The sequence below is a fragment of the Lutjanus erythropterus genome, chromosome 3 (genome assembly GCF_056507025.1).
Source record: "Lutjanus erythropterus isolate fLutEry1 chromosome 3, fLutEry1.hap2, whole genome shotgun sequence".
Classification (NCBI taxonomy): Eukaryota; Metazoa; Chordata; class Actinopteri; order Lutjaniformes; family Lutjanidae; genus Lutjanus; species Lutjanus erythropterus.
Genome location: NC_139319.1, coordinates 33,629,256 through 33,652,636, shown reverse-complemented (window position 1 = coordinate 33,652,636; position 23,381 = coordinate 33,629,256). Strand labels below are relative to the sequence as shown.

At 39.3% G+C, this 23,381-nt stretch overlaps 1 protein-coding gene across 2 annotated transcripts in view; it reads left to right on the top strand.

Annotated features, from left to right (window-relative positions):
- Positions 1-17,632, top strand: part of chrna6 (cholinergic receptor, nicotinic, alpha 6) — a 31,780-nt gene extending 14,148 nt beyond the window's left edge. For both annotated transcript variants that reach the window (XM_084715860.1, XM_084715861.1), the window contains exons 2-8: positions 3,929-4,068; positions 6,883-6,927; positions 9,709-9,818; positions 10,882-11,089; positions 12,161-12,772; positions 14,591-14,863; positions 17,239-17,632. In XM_084715860.1, the coding sequence (XP_084571986.1) occupies positions 3,929-4,068; positions 6,883-6,927; positions 9,709-9,818; positions 10,882-11,089; positions 12,161-12,772; positions 14,591-14,863; positions 17,239-17,364 (1,514 nt within the window). In that variant the 3' untranslated portion in view covers positions 17,365-17,632. The remainder of the gene's footprint in view (positions 1-3,928; positions 4,069-6,882; positions 6,928-9,708; positions 9,819-10,881; positions 11,090-12,160; positions 12,773-14,590; positions 14,864-17,238) is intronic.
- The last annotated feature ends 5,749 nt before the right edge of the window (positions 17,633-23,381 follow it).

Here is a 23,381-nt window from a genome sequence, read left to right as displayed (position 1 = left end):
TCATACCACCAGACTGAACAGCAGCTCCTTACCTCAAACTGTGAGACTACTTAATTCATTTTCAGCACCCCACCATATAAATTAGTTTGTTCTGTATTTTTATTATTTCTTTAACCAATTCTAATCAATCAAAGAGGGAACTACATCAAAATCTTCATTATTCATCCTTGTTGTAAATGATGAATACATCGCCTTGTATCCTTGTAGAGTTAAAGTTATAATCTTAAAGATTTCAGTCTTGGTTGATTTGGCAACACCCGTGGTTGCTGCTGTGACAGAAATATTGTTTAACAAAGGAAAAGCTGAAGGTCGACTTTATTAGAAAATATAAAATCAGAGAACAACGTACAGTGAGAGTCAGTCTCTGCACTTAAGCTATCCTAGTATTAGGAGCAGTGGGCAACCACTGCATGGCACTCGGGGACCAACTCCAGTTCTGAATTGACCTAGCATACATGCTTTTGATGGTGGGGGAAACTAGAACACCCAGAGGAAACCTGCACAAGCATAGGGAGAACATGCAAACTCCACACATTGAACCAGGATTTAAATCAACAACTATTTGATTTCAGGCAGTGCTTTGCAGTTTTCCACAGCATAGCATGGTAGCAGCTCTTCATCCCACTTCACCTCTCCTTTCATTCATTTAAATTTGATCCAGTATCAAAATATTCAGAAAACAAATGTCTTGTTTTATAGACACAATTCTTGTGGTCAGTGCTAATTGTAGTGCTAAATACAAGCCACATTTCCTGTGGCTTGACAGTCAAAGCCAACCTGTGTTAACCCACTTAAATGTTTTTAATATGGAGCATCAGCAGTTGGAAATGTTTGGTTTGCATTAGCAGTAACTAAATACAGCTCTGATGGAGAGTGAAAAGTAAATAGTGTGGCTGATATCAATGAGATCAAATCTCAAACAGAAATGCTGTTTCTTGTAAATCCGTCATGCGAAGAAAGGTAATTTGATTCCTGGTGGGAATGGCGGATTCCACCACCAACAGTAAAAAATATTACATAAAGAGGAAGTCTGATAATACCAGACAACTGGAGATCTCGCTGCCAACCAGTCTTCTACATTTCTAATTACAAGGTAGATGCTTAAATGATGAATGAAGGCCCCTAACAAATCTGTCTCTTATATTATTTCAAGCTACATAAGCCTATACTGTTGTTACATTATCCAGGACAATCTAATGCTTCTATGTGTAGTAAAGTAATTGAGAATATTGTTCAAAAGAAAAAATAAACAAAAACAACTTGATTCTTTCCCTGCACTAAAAACAAAATAAAACAAACAAACAAAAAAACTTTCAGCCCTTCATCTTGTCTCCTTGGGCTACAGTCTACATCTCCTTTGCACTGTGTTAAAATAGCTTGCTGTGCAGTTTCCGATATAGACATGCGGATATTGTGCCTCAAGCCTTGCAGTCTCCTTCCTTGATAATTAGTAAATGAGACCATTTATATTTTGGTTATGTATCTAGCCCTTACCCAACAGTCTAGCCAAAGACATACCTATATTTAAGTAAATTATAATAAATCATGTCCTCATACACCTACTTATCTATATTTACCCTCAGTCAGGAGAAGAGAAGAGGACATGCTTGTCACTGTGATTAATCTCCATTTAGATATTACATTTTTATTTGAGCTTGAACAAAATTCTATTCTAGGATATCTTGAATATGGTGATACACTACCTGCCCATAAAGCTACCTCAACAAACAAACACTCTTTGGGATTTTAAAGCGATTCTCCTCACAAAAGTTTTTGTAGTACTACATAATGCAGCAGTGGTCAATTAATTCATGAATTCAGGTCAGTTTCAATGGCTTCTAGCAGTGAGTAATGTGTGGACTAAACTGAACCAGTGGATTTAGCCAATATACTGTTAAATCCACTTCCTCCATGTTGGACTGATGCTTTTCTTAAAACATTCAGCCATGACCCCAAGGCATAACAACCTAACTGAGGAAAATGTAGACATATTGCCATTGTAAAGCACACATTCTGCAGACATATCGATCCACGGCAGCAGTGCACACTGGGTAGCAATATGGCTCTGTTGGTGATATGATAGCATGCTGTGAACAGTGATGAAAAGCTGCAATGAGATCAAATGACAGAAGAATGAACAATCTGAGTCAATTTTGTAGCTATCCAAATGATGTGTCACACTGGAGAATGTGGTTTCATTGATACAGAAAATCATAAGAAAGGCTGGTATTGGACAAACGAGGTTAGATTTGTTTGCTAAATTACTGTGTAACTTTTGCCGTTGTAAAAGCTAAGTGGCCAACCTAAAAGTAGAAGTCAGTCTATGAAGCAAATAGGTCCCAGATTTAGGCGGGTGAAGATGGGTTTGGAACATAGACAATAGATTTAGTGGACAGAGCCATGATGATGTCACTCATTGGATTGTTGACTACAGTTTTGAATCCTTGAGTTTGGCATCATGGGAGTTGCTGTCTTGTTTTCTTGCAACCAGAGCATGAAAAATACAGATGACAGTGATATACTTCAACTTGGGTGGTGCTTGGTTTTGGCTCGAAATAATGGCCACCTTCCTGGTCACAAGCTTTCTTGTATTACAGCTAAACAGTACACTAAAATATTGTTCTGGAAATATTTTGCCAAGAAATAGGCAATGTAGTAACAGAATCGTGAGTTATATTTGATCAACACTTTCTGGTTTGACACTTTGACACTGAGTTTTGTGATCCCTGTGTATTGCACTGGACAGACTCACTGAATGACCTGTCAATCACACAGTAGCCACACCCTAAAGCATATTCTGCTTTACTGTCTATTTTGCTCTAATTGGGACCATGATTTACAAAATGAATGCCATGCTGTGCTGAAAAAGAGCTGAAACTAGTGATCAAGACCATGAACCCACAAGGAAACTGTTTATTTAGGGCATAAAATAAAGTGAGAGTACATTCAGTCTTACTTCTTTATTCAACCAGCAGAGTCACACCCTGCTGGCCATTAGAAAGAATTCCGGTTCAAGATGAAGTGCACTGGCTTTACTTTTCAGACCAGAAAGCTCTGTCCACTTAATCTTTTTTTTTTTTTGGTCCACTTAATCTACTGTCTATTGTTTGGAAGCAAGAGCTAATGAAAATGGTCTCATGCTTAACTGAACTAAACTACAATAAATTGAAGCAGTGAGACTGAAAGCTGTTGTGTTACTCAAAGGTCGGCGTGGGAAATCCGTGTCCTGAATGAAGTGATGAGTTTTTCCCTCCCTTTTTTTCCCTGATTGAGAACAGCAACAGAATATGAATATAAGAGATCCAACGATACTAAATTAAAAAAAAACAGACCATGATATACACACAACCTTAACAAGAGTGAACATGGCTGTTTTGTGCTTCCTTACTTAACACTTGTCAATGCTATGACTCCATTTTATAGCAGCCCAATCACACAAAGAACACCCTAAAAGTCATCTCATTCCACAGACTTGTTCAAAGTAGACTTTTAACTCTGGAGATCTAAGCAGAGGATCCATAATCTGAAGAGACTTCTTCATAGACGATTCATCAAGTGTCATAAAACATTCATCCACAAACTCAAAAGAGTTGATTGATGTGACACTGCATCAAAATGGGAAGAAGCTGATGTCTATTTTTCTCTCATTTCCCTATCAAAGTTATGTGTGGCATGACTTGAGCTGATTCAAATGGACTCGGTGGCCTGTGGATGACGTGATTCTGTGACTGATTAGCACTGCTACTATCTGTCTTTCAGAAATCTAGAGTTTCTTAGAACCAGTTAATCTGAATTTGTTGCATTTTTTGCATGAGTTTTCTAACACTTCTTCTCTTCCTATCTTTTAGTTTAAATGTATTAACTCAGTCACTGATCACTCCCTCCGTCCTGTCTCGTCTTTGTCTTGGTCCTTTCTCTGTCCATTCAGACTGCTCGTCATCCAAGGCAGAGGACCGGCTGTTTAGAAAACTGTTCAGAAGATATAACCAGTTCATCAGACCAGTGGAGAATGTGTCTGACCCCGTCACTGTGGAGTTTGAGGTCTCCATCTCCCAGCTGGTCAAAGTTGTAAGCTATGCACCCCCATACACACATGAGTTCCTGCTCTGATCATAAAACACGCACAAAGATTGTAAAAGTTCAGTTAAACATAAGGTCAAAGGTGCTTTAAGCACCTTTGTACATCCATTTCACACAATTCTGTATTTCTTGTTCTCTAAGAGTGCATGAACAAAGGTGAATGCAAGTTACCAAAATGTTGTTTCACTTATAGCCTCCTTTCAACGGTGTGTGAGAGTCTGTGTGAACTGAGAGACGTCTTCCTACGAGCATCGTGACCATATTTCCTACCTTTGATACAGAAAAGGCAGAAAGATAAGCTGCGGAACGAGAGAAGTGAAAGCCGAAAGTGAATACAGCCTTTATTTAGTCTGCTCAATTTCACGGATTCTGAAAATGTCACACACAGTGTTGTTATACACTGCTATTTTGCTTTGGCAATGTTAAGTTTAATGCGGCTGGGGGGTGGTTGGGTTGGGGGGTTGCTGCACATCCCCGAGTGAAAAGAGGTTTTCAGCTCAGAATGGAAATCCTCAGATTAAGAGAAAATTGCCTGCAGGAGCCTTTTTCAGACTGGACTGATATGTAGCTATATCTGCTTGCTCGGCAAGGTGAGATTAATCTAAAGGTGAGTGTGTGAATGTGCACATGTGGGTGTTCTGACTGAGTGTATCACAGTGTGCATGTCGGTGCACATGTTTTCATGTGCCTGCCTGTATACAGCATATATGACTTATGCTTTTCTGTGTGCGGTTCATGTGGAATTTTAACAATCACCATTCAATCTAAATAAGGGTCACAGAGAGGTAGAGACGATGCCTGACATCTGTAACCTCTGCATTCATTATTAACTCGCTCACAGTCGACCTTTTCAGTCAATCAACTCCAGTTCTACAGAATAAAATAGTAGATGAATTCCATTTCTTTTTATTCGTGGCTACATTTTTCTGTGTGTTTATTTTATTATTAATATTCTTATTTAAGAAAAAGAGCATTGCTTACTATCATAGCACACAGCAAACATTTCCCTTTTTTCTACCCATCCACCCCTACTGCCTATACAAAATAATATATAGGAAAATATCTACACAGTGATTATATTCAAATTAAATTGTGAAATAACACACAGATACAAAAGAGAAATATATACATTTCAGTGTTCAACAGTAAGGATTGCCAGCTTGCCAGGGAAAGTAAAATTCCATGTTGGGCTAATAAATTTAAGAACTCACTTAACGTAATCTTTAATGCAAAAATGGCAGAAAATGTTGGTTTCAGTCTCCTAAATATGGACATTACCTCCTTTTTTTCCGTTTTTCATCATGTTAGACTGAGTATCTCTGGGTTTTTGACTGACAAAATAAAGAATCTAAAGGCATCATCTTAGGCTCTGAGAAAGTAGGATGGATATTTTTCACTACTTACTGACATTTCATAGAGACTGCAGCCCTAGATTAAACATGACAGTTACCTTTAGTCTTTCTTGATATTTGATAACTGCTAATAAATAAAAGAACTAAGTAGGGGCATGTAGAAGTGGACTTACTGAAAAAAACAACATTGAACATCTTCATATATATACACATGAATTACCACTTCATATAGTAAACAATATTTACATATGTAGACATACAAAGAAACAATATGTGGATGTTGTAGTATACAGTCTATTTCACCTTCAGTTCTTGTCATTAAACTCGTGTGTTGAGAGCATGGCAAGTGATCCCAGGGGAGGGATATTCATGAACGATAAAAATTACAGTTCCTGCCTTATTTGGGGGAAGAGTTATTAAGCCATTCGAAATAAAACACTAAAGGGTTGCATATAGTATTGAATTTTTGAGCTGACCATCTGATGGAGTATTTTATCTTTTCTTACTTAAAGGAATAGCATCAGGTCATTCATCCAAGCAGAAACTTTGGGTGTTCTTATTTCCATTCCAACAAAATTACTCTGAGGGCAAGAAGAGTTGCAAAGGCAAACACACACTTTATTTTATTTTCCATTAATGTACCCTCCCTCTGGAGCTCCTGTGATTGCCAGTTGTACACTGGGTTGAATATCTTTGTCAAATGCTTAAGATAAAATCCAAAATACAGTTACCCAGAAGTTGTTCAGCAACAAGACCAGAAGAATTGGTCAGGTCTGACCTTTCCGTGATAATCACGTGTCGTTTAGACAGTCTGGCCTTACTATAATGAGTTTGATAAAGAACCTCAAACTGAATTAAGCCAAGGAGAGCACATGAGATTGAGCCATTTATGCTTCCCATATTACATTCCACACACTCGCACCAGTCTGCTCAGATCTTATCTTTATTGAACGATATTACAGTATTATAAATATTTGAGATGAGACTCCTAGGGTGTGCAGGAATTTGCATGATGGCATCTAGTCCAATTCTTGGCGTTAAACTGGGAAAAGATGTGGCTAATTAGTCTAACAAAGTGGCAAACCTGGAAATGGTGAAAAAGACTCGAGTATTTTTTCTTTCTTCTCTTAAAAATAAATATTATTATGTGCGCTTTGCTTGTAGTTCAGCTGCTGTTCCAACAACACACCCTCTCAAGCTCCTTACCCATCACAGCTAAGGGCCTACCCCCAAACTAAGAATAATTCTAACCCTAACACGAAAACAAGTCTTAAGTTAAGTCTAAAGTCTTAAGTTTTAAACTTGTAAGGTCATCCCCACAAAGCCATCAGTCCACACAAGAACAGTGGGATCTCAGGTTTTGGACCCCACAAATATAGTAAAAAGCACACACACACACATGCACATTCTGCTTACTAACAAGCTCTCTTTCTTTCCCTTGTCTCTGCAGGATGAGGTGAATCAGATCATGGAAACAAATTTATGGCTCAGACATGTAAGTGCACGCACACACACCATCACACACAACATGTCTTAACTATCACACTGACCTAACCCCATCTTGAGGTCTATAGAGACAGAGGTAAGTGAAGACTGAAGAGGGTTCATGTCTGTCTATACATACTAAGCAGGTGTCAACATGAAATGCCACTCTCTGTTTCTCCCTCCCCCTGCGTGTGTTCGTGTGTGTGTGTGTGTGTGTGAATGTCACATATCACTGAAATGCTACACACAGTAAGAATAAAGAAGAGGGGACAAGTGAACAAGTAAGCAGGGATATCTCACATAGACACTTGAATGCAATCAGCAGTGATCAATGTTAGCATTATGGTTAGTCACGCTCTGCCTCTCTGCAGATCTATGGCCCCAGTTCCTGAACTCCTGACCTCACACAGCCAGCTATTCTCCAAAATAACACATTTTGTCTCTGTTTTCCTAACTACTTCTTTTCTTATACCTTTTAGTTATATTTTCTTTCATTTTTCTTACACTAAATCTCTCTTTGTATTTTAATACAACTTCTAATAAACATCACAAGGCATTGCCTTCTTAAATCAGTGACTAATTGCACTAGATGGACAAACAGCTGTTGGATGCTGATGCGATTCATTGGTGATTAAGATACTGTGATCTCTGAGTTCTCCAATTAAAATGTATTGAAAGGCCTGTATATGCTGATCTTATTTGTTGTTTGTAATGGCTGATGCTGTTTATTTATAACAAGGCATGACTAATGAGAAGCTGTGTCAACACCACAGTCCCTGATAAAGACTTTGAATCGCAGCCAGTGGGTTTACAGTGGTAGCCATTTCAGAAAGCCCCCCTTGATGAATTTATTGCATCTGTTGTGCAGTAACACCGCGGGGGATTCCTTCTGTGTCAGTATACAGTGTTTCTAAATGTGCTCATTTTATACCCCTTAAAGCCAAGCTCCGCTCACCACTTTTATGTTGGAGAGAAGAGAACTTAATTTCAAACAGTACTAAACACTCTGCAACTACAGGCAGCCTTCGCATATGATGTGGACTCATTTAATTGAAGTGCCAAACTGCAAATTTATAGGCTTAAGTGTGCTTACTACACAGAATTTAAGAATAATTTCTCTGCCAATGAAAGACTTTGTTATTATGTTGTTTGTTACTTCTGTCATTGTGACTTTTTTGGGGTTGTTTTACTACTTTACTGCTTTATTTTATCCCTCAGTCAAAACTGATTAGGTACACTGAGGGACTATGAAAATTATTGGGGTGGAGAGGACAGTTGAAACTTATCTTTATTTTTGTAAGAAAGCAAGACCCCCTCATAGACCAGATGGGGTATAATTTTATTAATTAAACAAATTAAAAATTGAGTACCTCTATCTAAATTCAAGTAATAAGTAAAATTAAATAAATCCAACATGATGAGTAAAAGTAAGTAACCCAGTGCAGTTCTCTGTGGTTCTCAACCTGAGAGTTGGGATCCCCCAAGGAGGTCAAGAGGTCATTTCTGGGGGTTGCAGGTGGTTGTGGAGAATAAAATAAATATTGTGGCTCATGGAATGAGAGCAGCTCTAAGACCCTAAGAGTCTCTTATATTAAAATAAGAGACTGCTCAAAAATATGAGTTTGGTAGCTCTCATGTGTTCTACAGTAATCCCTGAAGAATCTCATGCACTGGGGGGTCATAAAAATCTTTAGAAATTAAATTAAATTAAATCTTTAAATATCAGCATCCTATTTAGCTACTTGTAATTAGTTCATATGGTTATTTTTTAGTCCCTAACTGATTCTGTACCAAAGACCTGATTAAGATTTTTGTTATATTATTACAATAAAAAAGGCACATCACATTTACTAACAGTTTTTCAGTTACTCATTGTATGCATCTTATCAATGCTGGAATGCAAAGCAAATGTAGATTCCTGCTGGCACTGCCTGTGGGGACCTACGTCCTGTCAGACTTGACCTGCTTCATGGCACTTATTCATGTTGTTCTCTCCTGAGTAGATCCTTGCCTGTGTTGTATCAGCTCTCAGATGTACGTCACTGTACGGATAAAATCGGCTACATAGATTTGTAAGATTGTAAAACGTAGAATTTTGTAAATAATAAGCCATTCCTCGATCAGGAATAACATCTGCAGCCAGTCATATTGTAAATTCCCTGGATAGATAAATGGAAAAGCCAATGTAGCATGAAGTGGTTAATTAAACAGCTCCCAGGTCATAACTGGTATTAATCCGCCTCCCTAATGAACAAATTCATCTTGAATGACATGCAAATAGCCACGACTAATGACTCTACGGCTCATGAAATGTTACCCGCAGGTATGTTGACAGAACAGCAAGTGAGCGTGCTCATCCTTTATTTCTGTCAGTGAGCTGCTCTCATACTTCCCCTCTCTCTGAACTGCTCTTTATACAGATGTGACTATTGTAGATGTCTGATTTACTGAAGCTTTGTGGCTCTATTACCAAGAGGAATTGCATCAAAAACACACATGTTTGTGTTTGATTTTCAGTGAAAACAACAATGAAAGCACCCAGATGCTACGTGAAACTCATGTCTCCATCTCTAAAAATGACTTTTTTTTCGCCACAATATCCTTTTTTGGCTCTACTGTAAAACATCAAAGGAAGTTCTGCCTGCAGTATAAATATGTATTTCAAAATATTCCCATGAAGGGGGCTGTCTCCAGTGACTAATACTGTCTGCAGTGTACAATGCAAAACACAAAACAGATGGTAACTCCTCATTATGCTGCTCAACAATGTTTTCCTCTTCCTCTCTCTCAGATTTGGAATGACTACAAGCTGCGATGGATGCCGGCAGAGTTTGACGGGATTGAGTTCATTAGAGTTCCATCAAACAAGATCTGGAGACCCGACATTGTGCTCTACAACAAGTGAGACTGTCACTGTGCCATCATTTCCATTTCATTGTTTACTATTATTGCGGTTGGTATTACAGATTGTCCTCTCCAGAAAAACAATATTGGCAATGTCTATTTGCTCAAAAGCTTAAAACAACCTATGTTGACATTTTTCACTGTTAGTTTGTTTGGTTGTGTTATTGACTTTCTGAGGCTTTGGTGTTTTAACATGACCTCATTTAGACCTCAAAATATGTAATAATAATAATAATAATAATAATAATAATAATAATAATAATAATAATAACAACCCTTTAAAGTTGCACCAGTCAATATTTTACAGTAAAATTAGAAATGGGTAAAACATGAAAGCCATTGCTTACAGTGATGAACCCAGCTCTGCAGTTACCCTCAACTTTGCAAAACTTTTTTTTTTTTTTTTTTAGCTTTTTTTCCCTCCATGGTTTTGATTTCCCTCTCACTGCTCTCATCCACCTAGCTCCCAGCAACAGCAGGTGGCTGTTTCCAGCTAAAAAGCTCTGATAAATCCACTTCACGCTACCTGCTCATCACCAAACAGCACAGAACAAACACCAAAAAGACCCAGTTAGTGACTAGCTGGTGAGCATACTGGAGCATTTAGCAGTGAAAGAGACATAGTATTTCCCTCAGGGCCTTGGTGGAGACCAAAAAGAGAGCTAAAATGAAAGTATACTGGACTTAACATTCATCAAGTCACCAGGAAACTGATTTCAAATAATTGGTAATGTTGCTCTGTGTCTGTAGATGTTTAGATAAGCAACTTTTGCTATCATGTTGTCAAAAGCTGAAGTGTGAAAACAGGTAAGACATAATGCAGCTTAATTGTCCTTGTCTAATGCTCTCTTTCTTTCCTCCATAACTTCACCTTTTTTTCTTCTCCCCTCTCTTGTGTTCCTCACTTTCATTTCCTCTTCACCTTTCCTCTCATTGTTTGACATGTCCACCTTCCTCTAACCTTTTTTTACCTCATCATACTTTCTCTGCCATGGGAATGCTTCTGCTTGATAATACAAACATGTACACACACCCACACATACACACACGTCATACACAGTGCTGTAGGTGATTTCCTGGTGGAGGATAAGACCAAGGCCCTCCTGAAGTTTGATGGTACCATTACCTGGGTTCCTCCAGCCATTTTCAAATCTTCCTGCCCCATGGACATCACATACTTCCCCTTCGACTATCAGAACTGCTCCATGAAGTTTGGCTCCTGGACGTATGACAAAGCCAAGATTGACCTGGTACTTATTGGGTCTAAGGTCAGTGTTTGTGACTGGGTCCAAATCTGACGTAACTATCAACTATTTATCTCTTACGTTATTTTTCTGTCTATCCTACCTTCAAGAAAACCACTGATTTATTACACTCCTCCAATTATTTATTGCGTGTGTTGCATTTACTGTAGGAATCATTATTGTTTGTTTTTAGATGGAGGGAGCTCTTTAAAGTCTGAGAAAATGACCCTGATGATGTCACTGTGATTTCATAAGGATTACTAATAGACTGGATGATAAACAGTGGACAGAGCTTCCAGGTCTAAAAAGTAAAGCCAGTGCAGAAGTGCCTTAAACCTGCATTCTTTCTAATGGCCAGCGGGGGGCGATTCCACTGGTTGCAAATAGAAGTCTTATTCTATGTAAACTTACAAGAAAAAGACTCTGCTTCTCACTTGATTTTTTTTTTTTTACCTAAGTGAAAAGTTCCAGTTCAACCACTAGTTTCAAGTTGTCTTTAGAACAGCACAATGTTTACTTTAATATTTTAACTTTATAATGGACCCATTTTAGAGTGAAATAGAGGACCGTCTGGCAGTTGACATCCCAAATCAGGATAGAAACCTAGCTACACTCTCGGTACAGTAGCCCGCACACCAATGGGTGACATCACAGCGGGTTTACATTTGGGGTTAGTGGGCATTTATGATGCAAGGAGGGTCTAATTAAAGATGATACTGAGCTGCATAATGGGGATTCCTTTTTCTGTCTCCCACGAGTACCCCAATTTTTACGCAAGTGAAATACTAAATTGCTGGAATGCCCCTTTAGAGATGTTTTATCAGTGTGGGTTTGAATATGACAAAAAAAAGATAGAAATTTATTTTTTAACTTGAATACACCCATTTTGTAGCATAACAGTTCTGGTTTTACTTAGAGGGCTGTAGTGACTACACTTGCATTCTGCCTATTTTCCCCAAATCCATATAGACAAAAATGACTATTGTGTGTATCGTATTGACTGTCAGGGCCCTTATATGAATAAGCAAGTTGACCCTGAATGTTGTACTTGTGTTAAATCATTATGTGATTGTAAGACCATTATCCATCTCCCAGGTGAACCTGAAGGACTTCTGGGAGAGCGGTGAATGGGAAATCATCGACGCCCCGGGCTACAAGCATGATATCAAGTACAACTGTTGCGAGGAGATCTACCCAGACATCACCTACTCCTTCTACATCCGGCGCCTGCCACTCTTCTACACCATCAACCTCATCATCCCCTGCCTCCTCATCTCTTTCCTCACAGTGCTGGTTTTCTATCTCCCGTCTGACTGTGGAGAGAAGGTCACGCTCTGTATCTCCGTCCTGCTCTCCCTCACTGTGTTCCTGCTCGTTATCACGGAGACCATCCCCTCCACGTCGCTGGTCATCCCGCTCATTGGAGAGTACCTGCTCTTCACAATGATCTTCGTCACTCTCAGCATCGTCATCACTGTGTTCGTGCTGAATGTACACTACCGCACGCCAATGACCCACACTATGCCGGGTTGGGTGCGCTCTGTGTTTCTTAAAGTGCTGCCAAGGATAATGCTGATGCGGAGGCCAATCGACGAAGACAGCAAGGCTCGGGGGTTGGATGGCAGTGGGGAGGCAGGAGGAGCTGGAGGGGGAGGAGGAGGCGGAGGAGGGAAAGGAGGGAAGAAAAGGAAGAATAGCTTGTTGCAGGTAAGGCAGTGTTTCCCCCTCCTGAAACATCTAGTCCTTGTCTGAACCTGTTACTTAAACACAAAAATTTGGGGGGTTGTGTCATCTCGAAGAGGCCACTCTGAGCCACACCACCTAGTGAAGGTCAATGTGAAATGAGGAGTGGCAAAAAACCCTAAGGTTAGTCTTTAAGTCTCTCCACATATGATCAGTGGTTTAAGCTGTACTCACCTTAAAGTGGAGCACAGAGCACATTGCAGGAGAAGTGTAGTGTAAGTTTGTCACCAACACGAACCAGGTCTCAGGAAAGCAGCAGGAAATGTCACTGCCCCAATATTAAGGGCCATCCTAAAGACTTTGGATCAGTTCTGCAATGTTTTTTTTTTGCTTTTAGGCTCTCTAATTGTTTCTGCCCAGGTTTAACAATGATGAGAACTGTGAGATTGTCCTCAGTCCTCAGTCTGTATTGAACAAAGCATTTAGAGACTGACTTGTTAGTCTACCCTAATGTAACCAGACAGAAAGTAAGAGTGAGGACTGCATGGTGAATGAGTGTGTAATACAGTTTGTACACCAAAATTAGCACATAAAAGATTTTTTTTTGAAGAGCTGTAAAAGCTAAACCTGCTAAAAATAGCCAAAAATAGCCACTTTTTCATTGCCATGTGTTGCAGCAGAGCAGAGAGAAAGAGTTTCTCTGTGGGGTCATCTGGTGGCTCAGTTGTAGAGCTTTTGTCCCATGAATAATGTGTGAGTCCTCTGCAGCAGCTGTGAGTTTGGCCTCTGTCTGCGACACACTTTGGATTAAGTTTGTAGTGAGTCCAACTATCATGCAAAGACCACAGTTATTATTTTCACCATAACCACAAGCTTTCCCTAACCTCAAACAAGTGATTTGGTTGCCTAGTCATAAACATACTGTAACCATAGTTTGTTTAGCATAACCACCTCTCTAACCATATCAGAGCTGCCATGCACAGATATTGTAGAAAGCAAGAAAAACCAGCACCACTGGACGTAGGAAAAACGTCACTGAGCATAATCTGAAGTTTTCCAAAATTATCCAATGTTGACATGCTTGTCTGGGGTTGATTTGTTGATATATCTAAACTTTAAAACTCTTATTTATTTCCATATATCAGTGGTTCTGATGTCCTTCAGAGAGGCAACCAGGTTTTCACTACTGCACTGCACTGTAGGTTTAACTTAAATCTCTTTTCAACAAAACCACATTTACTTCTGTATGCAGCTGACACGGATGATTCCTGCATATTCTTTTGTGCAGCTTGGATAAACAACTCAATATACTATATAAAATTTAATCAATCAAGTCTGTCAACCATCACAGTGGTAACTGAACTGTTTCCAACAGTTATGTGCAAGTTTTTCTGTATAAAATATATTTTCCCCTTCCCCTCTATCAGCAAAATGAGAGTTTCTAACCAGTTGATAGCTTGCTTATCGGACCATACATCTTCCCTCTTCTCACTTTTCATTGATGTTAAGCCTTGGGGATCTCGCTTTCAGCAAGTACTCCCAAGTGAAACAGCTAAAGAAAACTGTTCTCTGCTAGTAAAGAACTTTAACAATGTTTTCACACACACTGGATATATAATAAGATCCAGTATGTTCTTTGTGGTCAACACTGTGAGCTCCAAGGAAGCCCTCATTAAAGTTTTACTCCACAAAAAAACTGGAAAGATACAAGTCTGTCCTTGATATCACCTTGTTAACATACAGTACTGCGAAGATCCCAGAAGATCCTGGAATGAAACTATTACCTGAAAAATGTCAACTTTGAATTGAAGCAGAGTGTGAAACTCTGACTTTGATCTCCAGCAGGTTGGAGGAGGCTCCCTCAACTGTTTGGAGTTTGGGGACAGTAAGCTCTCATCCGTGGAGGGTTGCACTGGGAAGACATGCCCTTGCCCCTGCCAGCATGGGAAAGAAACCCCAGAAACACCAGACATGGGGAAGATGTCTCGTCAGCTGAGTCCACAGAGCATCAACACTGTGGTGGCCTTTTCTGTGGTGTCACCTGAAATCAAACAGGCCATCGAGAGCGTCAAGTACATCGCTGAGAACATGAGGAGTCGCAACAAGGCCAAAGAGGTGAGTCATTCTTATTGTCACTGTAACGAATATCATCATTCGTATAATAAAAGTAAAACAAATCAAATACAACACAGACATTTCATCAAGATCGGCTGCTGTGCAAACGTCCTTCAACAAACAAACATGCAAATATACACCCACAAGATATTTTTTGTATTTTGTTGTTTTACTTACTATCAGATTCAGACTGTTTAAGTAAAGTAAAAGCAGATCTAACTGTGGAAGAACAGATGGAAAAATGACTGTTGTCCTGGATTTTTCTTCAGAAAAATCTAAGTAAATACCAAGTAGTAATTATTCAGGAAACACTACATGTTTTCCATAATAATTATCATACAAAGTGATTTAAAGGTCAGCAAGCCTGGAAACTGTAAATTAATAATTGAGTTAATATCAGCCAAACTAAGGAAGGAGACAATGAAAAGGGTTAAGTGACAAAACCAGATGAAATAAAATGAAAACTTTCACACCAAAATGTCCTTTTTAATCATGTAGACTGGTAGTATGAGAATTGGCAGGTATTGTGGTGTGATATTTGAGAAAGACTGCACCAAAAGTAGATCCACAGTGGAGATGAATCCTCTAAAACTGCTGGGCCATGAATACAAGCTACAAACAGGGTATAACACTGAACACATTGTTGTCTGTTTGGGAATTATGCAAGAGTATTTATTAAATAAGAAACAGCAGCCAGCTGCTTCCCTTTCTCTTTGATGTCCCTCAAGATCACCCAATTACAAACCTGCAATCTTAAATGATAATCCCGGTTTATTACAACATGGATCTTTAATAACATTGTTTAATAACATTGTACTCACCTGGATATTTCCACGATCAGTCAGATAATTGGCCTTTTCATGGCAGACATGTTAACTAACAGAAACTTATAATTTGTAACATTAAAGGAGCAAAACAACAGTGTAACAATTGTGTGACCAAAAAAAACAGCAAGTTGGAGCCATAGACATATAATAAGTGAGGTGAAATCCTGTCTCATATACGATCTATGATTGAAGTGAGTTGCTTCTCTGATCTCTCTCCTCCCCAGACTTGAGAAAGCTCAGGCCAACATTAACCTCATTTGAATATTTACAACTGTGCTTTCCCTACTGTGATTCATCAATATATCTGAAAAAGTTCTATACCAGGGCTTTGGAAATGGGATGCGTCCATTGTTAACATCGTTAGTTCCACCTGCAGTTTTCCTGCTATAATGTAACAAAATGTCTGCTGTGAAAAGGCTCATGAGACTAATTTTTAAACCAACCCTCCTGTAAGACAAATTCAGTTTGTGTCTGTAAACATACATCACAGCTTTCAGACCATTTTCCTGGACTTGATGTCCTCGCTGTGAGACTTTTCATGTTACAGTGTCAGATATGCTGAGTAAATTATTACAGTGGAAAAAGTTACCATACTTTTAGTTTGGTAAAAGATCTGAATTCCAGCAGCAAGTTGCCAGCAGCATAATTTTCAGCAGGGGCCCCCAAGGCCATCACACAAGACAGCTCTCTCATTATGTTGTCCCATAAAGACACTGTTCTGTGTGTATTGAACTTATAACCAACAACAATAGTACGCTCATTCTGCATTCTTATTGTAAATTGACTATTTTGAATAGATTATTTTGAGTTTACCATTCTAGGAAATACAGTCAAACTATTCCTATCAAGTCACATAGGAAAAATTATACTGCAGTTTTTCCAAACTTTGTATAAACCTACAGCTGCTCATAGAGGGTAAACTCGCAGCAAGTGTGTTCTATGCATAATGTATTTATGCAAAAACATTGTGAGCAGTGTTGGCCTGTGAGAGCTGTGCTGTGATTCTGGGCAGCATTGTTGCAGAGCATAACCTGCTCCCTAAGTTTACAACAGTGTAAGTTAGACCCAAATAATTTTAGATTTGAGTTGAGAGCTCTCCCTCCTCCCTCCATCGGTTATAAATACAGTGGGCGAAATCTCCCACAGGGGAGAAGCAGCCTTTGATATGCAAAACTCGTGGCTCAATCAGCTTTGTCAAAACGCCTGTCGCTTCTTTTGACGCTGTGGTTTGAATGTGATTATCATAGTAATTTTCTCCTGTGTAAATTATGTATCAATTTTCTGTTGGCTTACAAGAAATCTTCAACTCTTTTCTCTCTTTTTTTTGTTTCTTCCCGTCTGTCCGTCCTTGCTGTGCAATCCTCCCCATCGACTCCTACAAACCTCCCACCCTCTGAGATTCTGAATCACCCGTTTCCTCTCACCGTGCACCTCTCCTCACGTGCTTTTCAAAAAAATCTCTCTTAATTTTTCATTTTTCATTTGTCACTGCTGACACTCTCCTCTATCTTGTCACACTTGTTGTTTTGTCCCCTGCCTTGCTCACAGGTGGAGGATGACTGGAAGTACGTTGCCATGGTGATCGATAGAATCTTCCTTTGGGTGTTTGTGACCGTGTGCGTCCTGGGAACCGTGGGCCTCTTCCTCCAGCCTCTTTGTGGCTTCGTCTCATAACTGCTAACCTATCAGGGTTCACCGCCACCCTGTGTCAACCAATCCTGAACAAGTGACTAACTCTCAGTTCTCAGTTGGCCAATCAGAAGACAGGGTTTTGAGTCCTAAAGCACTACTTGGTGTGCTGGTTTTGCTTGTTGCCTTTGTGGAGAGAAAGTGAGAAAATTGTGTGACAGATACAAAGATTGTAATGCCTTAATTTTATACATTTTAAGGCTCCTTATTTTACCTAAAATATCATTGCCATAGAAGCATACCTAAAAATGTTGCACTCCTTGGAAGTGAGATGCAGTATTTGCAAAGTGTGTTCTTTTGGCTCTCTTGGTCATTTGAACAAACTTTAAGGATAGAGACAGACAGGGAAATCTACTATCCCTATTGTCTGAAGTGAGGTTGTATGAGGTAGTTAGCAGTCACCACATTATCATTATAAGTCAAATATCATTTTTTCCAAACCAGCTCGAACCCACTGGCAAATTATGTAGTTTTACCTTGCAGAACACAGGAGTTGCTGGTCTTCCGCTGCCTTTATCAGTCAGCTTGTTTGTGTTATCGTGTGACTTCTGTGTTTTAAATGGTTCACTCAGATTCACTGAAGTCATATAATAACACAAACCAACTAACAAAACTAAATTAGTGATAGACCAGCAACTAAAATTATGCCTGCCTAGTCTGGTTGAGAGAAAGAGAGAGTGATGTTTGGCTTTTTGAAGGCTACTTTCTGACAGAAAATGGTGTCTTACCACAAGGTAAAGCAAAAATTAAAATTTAGCCATTTAACTGTTTTGTTTTGTTTTTTCAAGTAGCTATTTTATGGCTTTATTCAGATAGGACAGCTGAAGTGACGACAGGAAATGGGTATAGAGGGTGGGGGGTGACACACAGCAGAGGGCTGTAGGCAGGAGTCGAACCCACGGCCGCTGCAGAGGACTCACAGCCTCGGTACATGAGGCGCACATTCTGCCAGCTGAGCTACCTTGCCACCCCTAAAATATGTTTTGCTGCTGACCCTGTCCACAGCAGTACAGTGCATAGCTCTTTTGTTGGTATTCCTCTCTGCTTTTGTGAACTGGGGACATATCAACCAGCATGTACTGTGGGTAAAGTACTGACTATGGATAAGTGCCTCAAACAACCTCACTTCACTTCAAAATATCCAAACGATCTCTTTAAACTTTATTTTGATTATTCAGAAGTTCACAGTCATAAGAATAGTAAGGGTAACAGTAAGGGTGATGATCCCCTAGACTACTAAATAGTGCACACAGAGTATAGTTACTGCAGCCTGACCACCAATGCCAAGCAGTTGTAGTTGGGTTTTTTTGCATGCTGTCATGCTGAACATATTGCTATGGCACAATAATTTTTCTCATAATAAAACATTCAAAAGTCAGATTCAGGTTTTCACTTCAAGGGTAACTAAAGTATTTTCAATCTGGACCCTGTTTCTCTGTTTTTGTGTCTAAATGACATATGTGGACAAAAATTTCCAAAATTGGTCCAGTACTGACGAAGACTGCTGCAGCCACAAACCGTCAAAACAGGCTGCAGTGTAATCCTTCTATCCAAACGGTCAAAGTGTCTGACAACATCATGGAAATGATTACTTTTATTAAAGAGTAAGATCCTTCTTGTTGTTATGTCGCCCTCATCAAAGCCACCAAACTCTTTTTACAAACACTACAATTTTATCATTGCTTTATTCAAAGTCAACAGAAAAAAAAACTCACCAAAACTGCCTTGGTTCATTGTTCCACTGTTCCAACAATCACCAACTCTGGTTGAAATAAACCCTTGATTCACGCACCCACCTGGCTCTACACACTAATTTCCTGCACTGCTTCTCTGATGACATCCCAGTCATTCCTCTCTATTTAAATGTTTATTTCATTTAAAAAAAACAAGATGTTTTGGTGAGTTTTATTTAAAACAAGCACTTTTAGTGGATGATGCACAATTGGGATTTCATTGCACCCTGTTTTGTGGCTGAAGGCTGCAGCGATCTCACTCAGTACTAGACTAAATAAAAAAAAATGTTGCCCCCATTGATTACTTAGAAACAAAAACAGAGAAAAATAGGGTCCATGTTGAAAAATAACCTTAACCCTTTAATTTTGACCAAATAAGTAGTTACTGTGTTGGTATGTTAGAGCTCGGCTGGGAACAAAACTTGGCACATCCAGTAGTCCTTCAGGACCGGAACCTGATGTTAGCAAACTGGGGACTTTCCACATCCATTAGACACTGACACAATCTCTGTACCACACTGAACTCAACCCCACAGCAGCCAGCTGACTCTCCCCCCATTGAGTTGACTGATGACTGTCATACCCACTCCCCAGGCTGATTCATCAAGCTGCTCACTGTCAGAGCCAATCGCGCTCATCGCTTTTTTGTGTCATTTCCAATTAGAGTTCAGATTTCTGGCGCACTTGGCAGCACTATAAACAAATAAGGGCAGGCTGTTCTTCTTTATGTAATTAAAAAACCATGTGTTTATAAATGTTCTCTCTGATTAATGTTCCACAAGGTAATTGGTTGGCCTGGTAAGTATTGGATTAAATGGTACTTGATTAGTTGCTCCTGAAATAGCTTTACATTTATTAATTCATGAGAGGATTCTATCATCCAATTCCATGGCTATTAATTTCTTGTTTGTTTGTTTGTTTTTCATGCCACTTTTGATTAAGTTTACTATTAAGAGCAAACATGCAACGCAAGAAACATGCATGACAGAAATTTTGATTGCTTTGACCACAAATATATTGTCCTCAGATTACAACACTATAAGGGTACTGCTTCATTTCTTTAATTTCATTTATCCTCATCCACTTTGGTCATATCATGCATCAGAAATGCACGACTCATGTTGAACGGAGCAAACAATGTTTGTATAAATGATCTCTGCCTTTCTTTTGTCTGACTTGAAATAAATGCAATATTTCTTCAAAGTGAATAGCATTTGCTGGTAGAGGTTTTAAAATATGCCATTTAAAAAATTGCACACAGTTCCTTGCACACACACACATTGACACAGGAGCATTGCTTTGATTTTTTTTTGCCATTATGCATAGAAACTGCCACCAGAGGTATAATTAAAACTCCAGTTGCAGTTTCTAATTTAAATCTGGACATTAAGTGCTATTCAGACATAATTTCAGTGTTAAGATAAAATGCATCATTATGCATGTGTACATTGCCACATAATTACATGTATCCATCAGAGGGTTGATCTCCCAGTTGTAGTGTACATGTGTAAAGATAAATTGCAGTGGCAGAGTAAGTTCTTGTAGGTTGTAATGAGTCAGTAATTCATGGATGTGCATATTTTATAACACTTTTATTTTCAGTTGCACTGCTGGCTAGCTCTTTTGTTTCAGATTATTTATTATTTTTGGCTATATGTGCTATACTATAGTATCTCCAAGCTCTTTTTATGTCCCCTCCATCTACAAACATGCAGCTTATATGGCTGAACATGGCCATACTTTTGGTATCGGGCTCAGCCCATGTTTTGCTTTTAGCCCCTTATTGTCAAATACGGGATGCTGAAACATAGGATGATACTTTAATAGTTTCCATTCAACTTTGTAGAAACAGTTTAGAGAAGGTTATTTCTTGTTTTGACACGAAAAAAAAATCTTGTGCACAAAGCCAGGTCCATAAAGAAATGGTTGTCCCAGTCTTCTGTGTACAGAAAGTCTGATTTACAGTTACTTTCATTAATGATGCATTTTTCTACTGAAAGTAACTTTTTAAAAGTGTCATTTTATGCTATGGAGCAGTTAAATATATGTCAAAAATCACTTTCTGTGTTCAGTTGTTCACTACTCTATAACTGGTACTCACTGTAATGAGCAGTAAATAGACATTTCAGATTGAATCATCATTTCGCCTCGTCACTGATGGGTGTCGGGCAGAGATTTTGAACCTGGGTGTACCTCCCCAGGGGGTTTCAGACACTTTCAGGGAAAGCTCAGTGGGTCTGGAAGTAAAAAAATATTACATTAATTATCAAAAGGAGATCACATAGAATTGCCCAAACATGTGGCTGAAGAGACAGTTAACACACACAACAGTAATTATGGGGAATTTTACTGTTTTTCCCTGATTAAGAAACTAATAAATAGATTTCTTTTTATGTATTTAGTATTATGTCAAATACCAATATTAGGCCATTCTAGACTCAATTGTTGAGTGTTTATGGGATCAAATAAAATAATCATGATATGTCAACATCCAGGAAGGCCATAGTCTCAGACTAAAAACCCCTGGTTCAGAGCATTTGTAATGCATCCATGGTGTGGTCGCACAATAGTTATTTTTGCATTGATGATATATAATGAAGTACCTTTTGGAAACTGGCAGAAATTGGTGTACATGCAATGGACTTTTTTGCTCAACTGTGAGGAATTTGAGACAACAGCACATAAATCTGACACGATTCTGACACTCAAATAGAATGGATAATTATAGATCAGTACATGTATGGGTTTAAATATCACCAAAGAAAAAGCATGTGAGCAGTGATGCCTCTGTTGCTCTAAAACATGTCAAACTCAGTATAGACTAAACAAAACTCCAACAATCCTGCAACCTTCAAATACTGATCATACAGTCTTGTGGAGTAATACCACTTAGTAACTTAACTTTACAATTACTACACAATACAGTTATACAGGCTTTCATTTTCAAACTTTTTATTGACTTTTTTCCCCCAAGCCAATAGAGTGCTGGCAATTTATGCAATTCAGCTGAACTCCTTGTTTTTGGAGTGTGGGAGGGAAGCAAAGAACATGGAGGAAACCCATGACACACAGAGGAACATGACGACTCCACACAAAAAGCCCAGCCTGTCCATGAGGTCACAGTGCTGGACAGTGGGCTACTGAGACACCCTGCAGCATGCAGCTGTTGATGGTTGAAGTTGTAGGAGTCTCCCACCAATGCTTGTTGTTTTTCCTCAAACCATGAAGACCAAGAAGGACCAGAGCAGAGCTAAAACGGTGAGGGATTCCCCCTCCTGCTTCTTTAGCTGGGCAGTTTCTTCTTGGAGGGCCTGACTGACATCTTCCTCAGCCTTAAGCTTGGTGGCACATTCGAGGTTGGTTGCAGACAACTCCTCCAGACTGTTTTTTCAGGCCCTATAACTCCTGACGCAGGGCATCCTGCTCATGGCTCAGCTCATGGATCAGCTCCTGATCCTCTCACACACCTTTTTGTTGCTGCAACTGCTCACTCAGCTCTGGTCTCCAGATCAGCTATTTCTTGAGCTCGCTGATCAGACTTTTTCTGTTTCCATTTTTTGTCTTTGTGTAGTGCCTGGTAGAACTCAGCACCTGTCTAGAAATAGATAAAAAGGACTACCTTCGCCACATTTAAGTGATAAAGTACGGTGTAATATATACTTATATACAAAATAAATATGAATTCATGTTTTTAAAGGTATTCAGGAAGTCCTTTCTGTTAAAATTCTTGATCAACTTCTGGTGAACATTGTGGTCCTCTGCACACCAAAGGAATGTATGGAGTGTATCGTCTCAGAGAGGAGCAGTGTTCATGAAGTAAAGGCTTGTGTGTTTTGCATTCTGTTTTTTCCCCAAGTTGAAGTTTGACATTACTGTTGCAGCAACAGAGAAATTGACAGATTCTCTCCGACTTCCTAGACATTGTTGTCAAAAGTAACATTGCATAATAAGTAAAGGTAAAAGTAAAAAATTGTTCACTTCTTATGACAGCTTGCATTCAAGTGCGAGTATACTGGAAGGAGATGCCACCACAGCACTGGCAGCTTGTATACTTGTATACTTCCCTGGACGAGTGTATAGACAGATGTTTCGGTGTGTGTGGTGGGGGGCATGAGGCTGGCGTGACGTTTGCATTCTAGACAAGGTATCAGGTTCAAAAGGTGCGCTGGCATGTTCACTGACAGTTGTCACTGGAGCAAAGAATGTTGGAGCAGCCAACTGACTGAGGTCACACCGCCAGCCTTGCTGTCCTGCATCACACTGCCCTCT